The sequence below is a fragment of the Helianthus annuus genome, chromosome 14 (genome assembly GCF_002127325.2).
Source record: "Helianthus annuus cultivar XRQ/B chromosome 14, HanXRQr2.0-SUNRISE, whole genome shotgun sequence".
Lineage (NCBI taxonomy): Eukaryota > Viridiplantae > Streptophyta > Magnoliopsida > Asterales > Asteraceae > Helianthus > Helianthus annuus.
Genome location: NC_035446.2, coordinates 122052560 through 122064978, shown reverse-complemented (window position 1 = coordinate 122064978; position 12419 = coordinate 122052560). Strand labels below are relative to the sequence as shown.

The 12419-nt window shown below is 38.0% G+C and overlaps 1 protein-coding gene across 1 annotated transcript; it reads left to right on the top strand.

Moving 5' to 3' along the window:
• The first annotated feature begins 6861 nt into the window (after nt 1–6861).
• LOC110934218 (proline-rich extensin-like protein EPR1) lies at nt 6862–8817 on the top strand. The gene is made up of 2 exons (XM_022177401.1): nt 6862–7475; nt 8568–8817. Exons 1-2 carry the CDS (start codon nt 6862–6864, stop codon nt 8815–8817), a joined length of 864 nt encoding a protein of 287 aa, XP_022033093.1.
• The last annotated feature ends 3602 nt before the right edge of the window (nt 8818–12419 follow it).

Here is a 12419-nt window from a genome sequence, read left to right as displayed (position 1 = left end):
TTGGCAAATCCATATTGGTGCTACATGATTACCTACGCTTCATTTTATCATTTAATAAGAAATCGTGAGTTGTCCTCGTCTGGTATGACTTTAGTTGTTGCATTTCATTGTTTAGTTGTTGTATTTAACTTTTTGGTTATGAATTTACGACAAATGGTTAAAATATCCTATAAACGCAATATGTACGTGATAATCTCGAAAATTCATTCAGTAATATTATATTATGTGTCAAATCTTACGTATGCACTTTTGTGTGTGTTTTTATCTCAAACCTAGTGTTTATCAAACATTTACAAAGGTATATCTAGTTTTAATGCTTAGAGCATTATTTCACATTCCATCTCCGTCTTCAACTATATAATATAAATAGGGCTGTAAACGAACCGAACGAATACGAACATGGCCTTTTTCGTGTTCGTTCATTAAGGAACAAGCTTGTTCATGAACTGTTCACGGACACTTGCCGAACGAGATTTTTTGTTCTTGTTCATTCATTAAGGAAACGAACATGTTCGTAAACTGTTCACGAACACTTACCATATGCTAATGAACTCTAACAAATGTTCACGAACATAAATGAACACAAACGACGTTTATGAACACAATATTAATTTTAGAATAAAATCTACATTTTCATCACAAACATTACGAAGAATCCACAAAAAAAAATAAACACTTAACATAATTATCCGACCACAGTTGGCGTGATTATAAAAAACATGATAAACACAAAATTAAGAGTTTGTCAAGCTTTAAAACAAACTAAAATTGAAATAGTTAAATTAAGGATGTTGTTAGAGGCATATAAGATAACTAGGGTTTCAAAATTTTAAAAACTAGAAATAATAAAACAAAATACAACATATAAAAACCTTTAAACGAACTAACATAAATAAATATTAACGAGCAAACATAAATGAACTCATTACTGAACGCTCACGAACATAAATGAACACATTACCGAACGCTCACGAACATAAACGAACGAACGCAACCTCTGTTCATGTTCGTTCGTTTAACTTAACGTACGAAATTTCGTGTTCGTGTTCGTTCATTTACTAAACGAACGAACATAAACGAACTTCTCGCCGAACGGTTCACGAACTGTTCGTTAAACGTTTGGTTCGTTTACAGCCCTAAATATAAAATATATTGAAAAAGATATTGGGAAGAATAGTGAGAAATAAATTTGAGGTTTGTTTTGTTTTCCCATAAAAATACACAGGATAGAGATGAAGATCTAGAGGTGTTTTCGACAATTTTATGCCATTTGACCTCAAATTTAAGAAGAAAAAATGATTTGGGATGGGATGTGAATGCTCTTACATATATACATAACGGTTTACAATTCCATTCTTCATTTGTAAGGGGGCGTTTGGTTCGCGGAATGTTTTGTAATTAGAATTGAAATTTGTATAGGAATTAGAATTTGAAGGAATTGGATTTGGAATTTAAACATTTCAATTGTAATTGGAAATTGTTGGAATTGGAATCTCAATTCCATTGTTGTTGTGTGTGGTTGTCAAATGAATTGGAATCCATCACCTCGGCACCCACAACCCCCGGTTCGGGTAGAAGCGGTACGGGTGGAAACAATACGGGTCGAAACGGTTCAATTCGAAACAGTTCACGTCGAAACGGTTCGCGTCGAAATAGTATGGGTCGAAACGGTTCGGGTCGAAACAGTATACGGGTCAAAACGATACGAGTTGAAACGGTGTGGGTCGAAACCATTCGGTTTGGTATGGTCGAAGATTCCAATGAATATACTTTAATTCCTTCACATATAGGAATGATTTTGAATTCCTTTAGTTCAAGGAATTTGAAGGATTTCATGCTCAATTCCAATTCCAATTACAATTCAATTGTCAACCAAACACATGAAGATTGGAATTTAGATTCCAATTAAATAAAATTCTGTGAACCAAACATCTTAAGATATATGGAATTCAGATTCCAATTCCTTTAAATTCCATTGAATTTCTGCGAACCAAACACTCCTAGGTATTTCTAGTTTTGAAAAAATAAATATTATTCGAAAAATCTGTTCACTTATTCAATTCCTCCAAACCTCTACCACTCAACTCCCCAGTCCTTACTCACTTTAAAAGGTCCCCACACATCTATTTATTATGGAAGATATATTCTCGAAATTTTTTCACTCAATATAAAGTTACACACGTGTTTTATGCAGATGATGCTCTGTTCGTTGGTGAATGGAGTGAAACTAACTTATTGAACTTTGCGAGGATTCTTAGATGCTTTCACCTCGCATCGGGTCTTAGAGTTAATTTTGCCGAAAGCAAAGTTTTTTCGGTTTTTTTGTTGATAAATAGGAGGTTAAAATCTAGCCTCTATTTTGAGATGCGAAAAGGCCGAGCTTCCTTTCCATTTTTTAGTATTACCCATTGGTCCTAATATGTCACTAGAAAAAAATTGGAACCCCATTATCGATAGGCTGAATGCTTGGAAGGCCGTGACCCTTTCTTTTGGTGGTAAACTCACTTTGGTTAAGGCTATGCTCGGTTCGTTGCCTGTGTTCTTTCAATCCATGTTCAAGGCTCATGTTAAGGTCATTGGACTTTAGAAAGGATTAGAAGAAAGTTCTTATGGGGAGGTTATAACACCATGTAAAAACGTGTCCAATTATGTAAAGACACATGTCCTAAACTCTAAATATGTGAAAGATTGAGTTTGAAGGACTAAAGTTGACAAACGATTAAAATATGTATGCGAAGGGACTAAAAGTGTCAACATGCCAAACTTGAGCCTCAGAATGACCATACGTGAAGAATATATTCTTAAACGAGTGATTAGTTGGATATAAAAAGCCATTTGTGGAAATAATCGGAAGATTTTAAACTACAGGGGTTAAATGTGTCAACATGTTAATTCTTACCTCTGAGTGACCTTTTAACGAACCCGAGGCTTCGAAATATTCAAATATGCTCTAAAAAATAAGTGATATAAATTTCATGAGGTTTCGAGATCGTTATACGTTATTTATGCAAATTCCCAAGAATTAGGGTTGAAAGTGTCAACGAGGCGAAACTTATGTTTTCGGTGATCAATTAACGAAACCGGACCTAATGGAGTTTGGTCATACTCCTTTGAACCTCTACAAGCAAACTACAAGGGCCTTATATGCCAAAAAATGAAAGAAATAAAGCTTTAGAAGGTCCAGGGACTGAATCTGCCAACAATTGAAACCTTTTAAACTTGGGCCACACCTCTACACGGGCCGCGTAGCCCTTGTTGAAGTCTTACGCGGGCCACCTAGCAGCTGCCAGCGTCCAAAAAAAACTGGCAGCTGCATGTTGCAGCCTGTTACACCGACTTTGGAGCCATTTTTTCGATTCCAAGAGCTATTTGATGGTATTATGACACCACTAGGACATCTGGGGTGATCCTAGATGCATCCAAAACAGCTGCAAACATCTGAGAGCACAGGAAATTGCTATATAAGAGAGCCTAAGTTCTTGTTCATATGCACTCTTATTTGCAACTTTCAAAAACACACACTTCTGGAGCTTGCAAGCATTAGGAGAAGATTGTCAAGTGTAGAAAAGATAGCAAGGACCATAAGTAAGAGTTTTAATCCCTGTTTAGTCCTTTTAATTAGCTTAAAAACCGAAAAGTCAAACATATCGTAATTAAGCTTTGACTTTCTGTTTAATCATAAATGGTTCAGCCAATGACCAAAACGAAAGTGGTTATGGAACCATATTAAGGTAGGTGATTAACCCTTAAAAGGGCACCTCCTAGTTATTTCGTTTGACTAGTTAATTGTCGGGTCAAACTAGTTAGTCAAAAACTCAAACTGAACAGAAAGTTTAAAAATGATTTAAACTAATAAAACAGTGGTTCTAAATTATATTTTAACATTCTAATGACTTGGTAATTAGTATTAGAACATGTTTAATTAGGTCTAACCCGACAATTATCCGTCTAAGGTCAGTTTATAACCGAAAGTCGCAAAAGCTTGACTTTTGCTTTGACTTTTAGTTCTGACCCGTTTAAGCTTAATTCTCCAATGTTTTAAGCTTCCATTAGAACCACATTATTTAGTAGTATAACCCTCTGGAGTTATATTGCTTGGTCCTTAGTAGTTTGAATTATATGCTCTTATTTGTTAATATGCTTATAAATGCCGTAAATGCCCTTTTGACATATAAATGAGATTTTTAGAAATGTGAGAGGACAAAAACCTTTGCTACTGATATATAAGCTTGTCCCGAAAATTTGACGTCAGTTCTTGGTCTCAAATAGGAGTTATGCTCGATATCGTAATTAGAAGCTTTTTATTAATTAATTTGCGATATCTTGCATAATACATGTTTAAACTTGGATTTTGAACCAAAACTCATTACCTACTGTTAAGATATTATTATTAAGGAATTTTAAGACTTTTGATCAGATTATAATCTGTTTAAAACATAGAGTTCTTGTGTAATTCGATTAATGACGATAATACCCTTTTTAGGCATAAAATGAGATTAACAAATGATTTGAATGGAAAACCTTTTCCTACTGATTTCATACATTAAATAAATTATTTTGAGTATTTAAAACTGATCAAAATCTCAGATTTACATAAACATCTTGATTATCGTCAATTAGCGAGTTTTACACTAATTAGGTGCATAGTATGGTTTAAAATCATATTTAACACCTAATACTTGTTACCTACTGAATTTTTAAACAAATTTAAATATTATTACAGTGGGTATAAGTTATGATCTCAGATTTCCAAAAATGTCCTTAAAAGCCTATGTGAAATGACCAAAATGCCCTTTCGGGGCATAGTTTGACCATAAATGGTAAACCTCACATATATGTAATATCTTACTAATGTAATGAGGTAAAATAAATATTTTTACTGATTTCATAAAACCAGAACTTCAGTTTGTTATAAAATCTCTTTTATAATTATTAAAATGACCAAAATGCCCTTACGGGACTTAAATTGGTTTTAAATACTTTTTGGGAATATATGTTAACATCCTACTGATGTATTAACATATTTTAAGCATAATAACATTTGAGACCTGTATATAATTCATTTGGTTACCCGTTACGCGTTTATGCGTTCGGATTGGTTTATGTTACTAGTTTACATAAAATAGCCGAAACGGGTTTAACCTTATCATTTAATCCTCAAATTCCAGAATGTGTTTAGTTTACCCATATTATACAAGTATCCAAGCTTGTCGGGTCTAAACCACATTCTATTCCGGTCTCCGCTTAATCTAGCGTTTAGAACCGTAAAGCTTCTTTCTAGCTAGCCGGTCTAAGTCTTTGACTTAACTAAAGACCCGTTAGCATCCTAATAGGTTATTAAACCTTCTATACAGATTAAGTAGCATCCAGTAGAAGGTATCATCATAAAGATTTAGGATTATACGGCTGAGTTACCTTTCACATTAGCTCAGGTAAATACTTTTAACTTATTTTCCCTTATATGGGCTTGGGATATGGTATTGTAATAATACCACTTGGTTGGGTATGAAATCCTTTAATCGGATTGTGATTAATTAATTTACATAACCCGTTTTAATCTGTCTTGTTTGATAACATAAACATTGGGGGTTAATTCGACCGTGTCCTGGATATCCTCGGCTCATTTCATTTGAAAATGGCCACGACCTATGCACGGGGTGTAGGCATACACCTGATAGATGCAAATGCTAAAATATAAACCCACATGTTGGGGATAACTCCTTTGTGGGTTCTATATGTGGTGAGTCGGTTTATCCTGACCGGCTTCCAACCGGCCCCAATTGTGTGACAAACATGTAAATCTGTATACAAGATTATCTTTAAATAATTGTCCCAAGTTAAAAATGATTTGTGCCATGTGCACTTAAATCAATTTTCATAAATGTTTTCAAAAGAGTCACTTAATTGTACTTACGAGTGTATACTGACGTATTTTCTAAAGACTGATTGACAGGTACCTCTCGTAAATAGGCTGGAGCTATTAGGTGTCGTATAAGAGGATCTTGCAAGTCCTTAGATACCTAAAGTCTGTTATTTTGTTTTCTTGTATTTTATTTGTGATCCGCCTGTGGATCTTATTACAATCCAGTCTGTATATTCTTTCATTCGGACACTCAGACATTATGGTTTGTAATAGTTTATTCACCAAGCCTTCCGCTGTGCTATTATATTGTGTGTATTGACAATGATGATATCAACTACATCACGATACTCCCTGCCGGGCCCACCGGTAATATGTGGAAATATCGGGGTGTAACAGGTTGGTATCAGAGCCAACATTGAGTGAATTAAACACTAACCTTTTGTGTTTAATCTCAATGACACAATAAGCACATTCCTTAGACTTCCGAGTCTAGGCCAATGAGCTAGGGTTTATTCTTAACCTTCCTTTGCTGTTTATATTTTATTTTGTTTTACTTGTTTTGACAGGATTAATCATCAACAATGCCGCCAAGAGTGAGAGGCAAAGGAAAGGGTCCAATGTGAGGCAGACCATCAGCACACGAAGGACCTTCCCATAGGCGCACCCCGTCTGCGTCATTTTCTAGTTCTGATTCCCGTGACCATTGGGGTCATTCTTACGAACCCGCGAGACACTCAGTTTCGCTGAGTTCATCACCTTCTTTTCATCCATCATTCGGGCCGCCTGTCCCAGACGAGCCCCAACATTCCCATCACTCTCATGATTCACATCATTCACTTGAATCCCACCATTCTCACCAATCCTATCATTCCTTGCATTCTCATTCTTTCCATCACTCGGATTCTACCTACTCTCCAGCCCAGTTCAACACCAATGACTATGTCAATGATTTTCTAGGTTTCAATCCTCTAGGACCCGAGGATCACTTCTCCCAGGAAATGGAAATGGATGACGACCCGGACTCAGAACTGCAAACCGAAACACCGGGCTACCCTATCAGCATCTCGAGCGGTTCTCCATATCAAGGATCGCCATATCATGGGCCCGATTCGTTTGCCGAAAGGTGGAACCAACATGAATGGGCATTTACCCCTTCATATCACAACTCTCCTGCTCAACCCCCTTTGGATGAGCCGCATCTTCAAGCAGTTTCTCCACCACCTCTTCCTGTTGAAGAGCCACCTCAACCACCTCCCGAGCCGCCAAGGCGAAGGAGGAATGCACGAATATCCGTGCGAGGGGGACCTCGATTCAGTTCCCCTCAAGGTTCAAGCTCTTACCCTCCTATCCCCGAGGACCCACAAATGGGTGGACCCTCGCACGCGGTGCCGGAAGACGATCCTCCGCCGGTTTCTTATGCACCACCGCCACCACCAGTGGGTTTCAAAAACCAGATACCGACTTACCCAGGTTCTTCTGGGTACAACCCTTTTGAATACCCAACTTCTGCGGGTTATGGAACTCATGATCCATATCTTACTGCTGCACAGTACAATGCACATTATCCTTCTTCTTATCCTCCAGTTTACCCAACTAGATATCCGGTGCAGGGGTATCAATAACCACCTTACCAGCAACCTCCTCCTCCCCAACAGGTGCAAACTGAAGAAATTATGGAGAGTTTGGACAGGGTTGAGCGTAAAGCAGATGAAACCAACAAGAAGCACAATAACTTTCTTAAAGGCCTTGCAAGTCTCATCAAAGGCAAAAAGAAATAGAAAGTTGTTTACTGTATTTTGTATTTTATTTTCAATCAAGTCCCTGTGAGGACATTTTATTTTCAGTACCTAGTCCCTACGAGGACTTATTTCTGTTTCTGTAGCCCCTGCGTGGGCAGTATGTTCTTTTCAAGACCCGTTTAGGGCACCTTTGTAATAGTTTAATGTTTAATGGAATTTCTTTGGATTTTAATTATGTACTTTATTACATCATAATGCTTTATCATTTCAATTTTTAATTGATCTGCCAAAGAAATTCTTAGAGGTACAACCTAGCCAAAATATTAAATGGCTATGATGGTACAACCTTTTTAAGACAATAAATCCTTGTTAACATCTGAAAACATTTTAACATTCCTGGTTGTGCGGTACGAGAAACCACACAAGCTTCCAAATGTACTTGGATCTTTCCAAGTCACTTATATATAGCCTATATGATCAATGTGAATCATGGCTAATAAACATCAATATGATGTATACACCAAAACATCCATTAAAGATGTATGCTTATAAACAAAGGTGTAATAATGACAATGATAGTTTTATTTATAAACTTCTTGTCAAAAAGGCGATGAACTAGGTTCGACCCTTAAAAAATCATTGATCCAAGAGATCATTGGTTAGGTTTTAATCGTCCTTGTGACAAGGCCTTTTGTGCCATCTAAATGTCCTTCGAGACGAGCCTTGAGCTATATGAAAATGTCTTTCATGACATTGAAAGTTGTGATTTATATCCCCTGTCTAATAAATATAAAGGATTATATCCTATTGATTGCTTATAATGGTTCAATTGTAGCCTAGGCAAATCATGATTTAATTAATTATTACTTAAAATGGTCTATATGGTTTAATAATACCATGACCATATAATCATCAATGCGATGATTTATTTTATAATCTAAATGCTTAATTATTGTTTGATTTAGTACTCAAATCATGGTTGGCTCTGACGAAGCAAACAGTCATCCTGTGGAAGGAAACAATAGTACCAGGATTAATATCACTGGTGCTGAATTGCAAGCAATGATAACCACAGTAGTTGCTCAGGCTGTGGATGATAAGTTTAAGGAGCCGAGGAATCTTCGGTCCAAGACTCACACAAAGTCCCTATCTCATTCGCATACACTGAAGAAGGACGAGTCTCAACACTTGTCTAATCATAAAAGTGAACCATAGAGGAAGGTTGTCCTCGAACCGACTCCCAGGTACACCAAGGGTTGTACCTATAAATACTTCGTCTCCTGTAAACCGAGAGATTTCACAGGAGAAAAGGGAGCAATAGACTGTATGAAGTGGTTAGATGAAATGGAGACTGTGATAGACATCAGTGAATGTGCTAAAGAAGACATAGTGAAGTTTGTGTCTCAATCTTTCAAGGGCGACACCCTCACTTGGTGGAAAGCATTGGTGCAATCCACTAGAAAAGTTCCTCTGTATAACCTTTCGTGGAACAAGTTTGTTGATCTGGTGAAGGACACTTACCGTCCTCAACATGAGGTCGAGAGGATTGAAATTGACTTCCTTACTTTGGTGATGAAGGACTTGGATTGTAGGTCCTATGTGACCAGCTTCAACTCGATGTCAAGGCTTGTACCATACTTGGTCACCCCTAAACCCAAACGCATTGCACGTTTCATCGGTGGTTTATCCCCTGAAGTAAAAGGAAATGTCAAGGCTTCTAAGCCTGCTACCTATAGATCTGTTGTGGATCTATCTTTATCCCTTACTCTTGATGTTGTGAGGAGTAGGGCAAAGAAAGCTACCGATGACGGGAAGAGGAAGAGGGAGGAAGACAAGTCTCCTCAATCAAACAAGAAAAACAAAGGGAACTTTGGTTCCAAGAAGGGGTAGTCAAATGACTAGCCCAGGTGCAAGACTTGCAATAAAAGGCACTTCGGAAGGTGCAACCAAGACCCACAAGCCAAACCATGTGGGATTTGCAAGAAGAAAGGGCACAAGTCTGTGGAGTGCCGAAATATTAAGAATGCAACCTGTTACGGTTGCAATGAAAAGGGGCACATCAAGACAAATTGACCCAAGAATGCTAAGAAGCCCGAGGAGGTGAAGAAAAACAATGCGAGAGTTTTTCAGATGAATGCTAGGGAAGCGGTGAACGACAAGAACGTCATAACAGGTACCTTCCTCATTAATAACATTTATGCTAGAGTTTTATTTGATTCAGGTGCTGATAAGTCCTTTGTAGACCATAGGTTTTGTAAGTCACTGAATCTGCCTATTAAGACTCTAGACATAAAATATGAGGTAGAGCTTGCCGATGGTACCTTAGAAACAGCTTCAACTCTTCTTGATGGATGCTTCATATCCATTAAGAATCATTCTATCCCGCTATCCCTCTTGCCAATGAAATTGGCAGGGTTTGATATAGTATTAGGCATGGATTGGTTGTCGCATAACCAAGCCCAAATTGCCTATGATAAAAAGCTAGTTATTACCAAAACCCCTTCTGGTGAATCTGTCACTATTCAAGGAGATACACAATATAGGTTGCCCAACAATGTGTCTATTCTCAAGGTATCGTAGTGTTTAAAGAGCGGATGTGTCATCTACATGGCACAAGTGACTGTGAATGACCCGAAGCCTAAGATCGAAGATATTCCAATCATCTCTGAGTATCCTGATGTCTTTCCTGATGAGTTACATGGATTACCTCCTGAGAGGCAAGTAGAGTTCAGGATAGATATTCTGCCAGGATCTGCACCTATTGCACGAGCTCCTTATCGTCTAGCGCCTACTGAGATGAAAGAGCTCAGGACTCAATTAGACGACTTACTGGAAAAAGGGTTCATACAACCTAGCTCTTCGCCTTGGGGAGCTCCAACAATGTTTGTGAAAAAGAAGGATGGATCAATGCGCTTATGCATTGATTATCGTTAATTAAATAAGGTGACGATCAAGAATCGTTATCCTTTACCCAGGATCGATGACTTATTTGATCAGCTCCAAGGGGCAAGCTTTTTCTCCAAGATTGATTTGCGATCTGGGTATCATCAACTCAAAGTTAGAACTAAAGATGTACCTAAGACAGCGTTCAGGACAAGATATGGACATTACGAGTTTTTAGTGATGCCTTTTGGGCTCACTAATGCGCCAGCAGCATTCATGGACCTCATGAATAGAGTCTGCAAACCATACTTAGATAAGTTTGTCATTGTCTTCATAGATGACATACTTATCTATTCTCGTAGCCAAGTTGACCATGAGAAGCACCTTCGTTGTATCTTAGGATTGCTTCAACAGGAGAAGTTGTATGCTAAATTCTCCAAGTGTGAGTTCTGGCTTCGCGAAGTCCAATTCCTTGGACATGTTTTTAGTGAGCATGGCATCCAAGTTGATCCCGCCAAGATAGAAGCCATTATGAAATGGGAAGCACCGAAGACACCAACAGAAATCTGTAGTTTTCTGGGTTTAGCTGGATATTATAGAAGATTCATTGAAAACTTCTCAAGGATAGTTGCACCATTAATTTCTTTGACCCGTAAGAATATGAAATTTGATTGGGGTCCAAAATAACAAGAATCCTTTGAGATTCTTAAGCAGAAGTTGAGTAATGCTCTAGTATTATCTTTACCTGAAGGAATAGAAGAGTTTGTCGTATATTGTGATGCTTCACACACTGGTATGGGTTGTGTACTTATGCAGCGAGGCAAGGTGATTGCCTAAGCATCACGACAACTGAAAGTGCATGAAAAGAATTACACCACCCACGATTTAGAATTGGGTGCTGTTGTATTCGCACATAAGGTATGGAGACATTGTTTATATGGAACTAAATGTGTGATCTATTTGGATCACAAAAGTCTCCAACACTTGTTCAATCAAAAAGAGCTCAATATGAGACAGCGCCACTGGATGGAGACTCTAAATGATTACGATTGTGAATTTCGCTACCATCCTGGCAAAGCGAATGTAGTCACTGATGCTCTAAGCCGAAAGGAAAGAGTTAAACCTATCAGAATCAATGCCAAGAGCATTGAACTGAAGAATAGCCTGAATGAAAGGCTATTAGCTGCACAGAAGGAAGCTATTTTGGAAGCTAACCTTTCAAATGAAAAATTAGGTGTAACTGCTGATCAGTTAGCACCTGGCAAGGATGGAATCCTCAGAATGAATGGAAGAATTTGGGTTCCTATTCATGGAGGACTTCGAGATGTAATCCTCCAAGAAGCACACAACTCCAAATACCCAGTTCACCCTGGAGGTAACAAAATGTATCAGGATTTGAAGGCTAATTATTGGTGGATAGGTTTGAAGAAATCTATTGCACACATGTAGCTAAGTACCTGACTTGTGCTCAGATAAAAGCTGAACATCAAAAGCCATCAGGTCTGTTACAACAGCCAGAACTTCCCACATGGAAGTGGGAGATGGTAACCATGGACTTTATAACCAAGTTACCTAAAACAAGGCACGGAAATGATACCATATGGGTTATAGTTGATAGACTGACTAAGTCAGCACACTTCTTACCCATCAAGGAGACTCATAGCTCCGACAAGTTAGCCTAGTTGTACGTGGATAAGATTGTATCTCTCCACGGAGTGCCGGTATCTATTATCTCTGATAGAGATACTAGATACACCTCTCACTTTTGGAAAAGTTTCCACCAATCTTTGGGCACTCGTTTGAATTTTAGTACTGCCTACCATCCTCAGACAGATGGACAGAGTGAGCGTACAATTCAAACTTTGGAAGACATGCTTCGAGCATGTGTTATTGATTTGGGAGGTAGTTGGGATGACCACCTACCCTTGATCGAG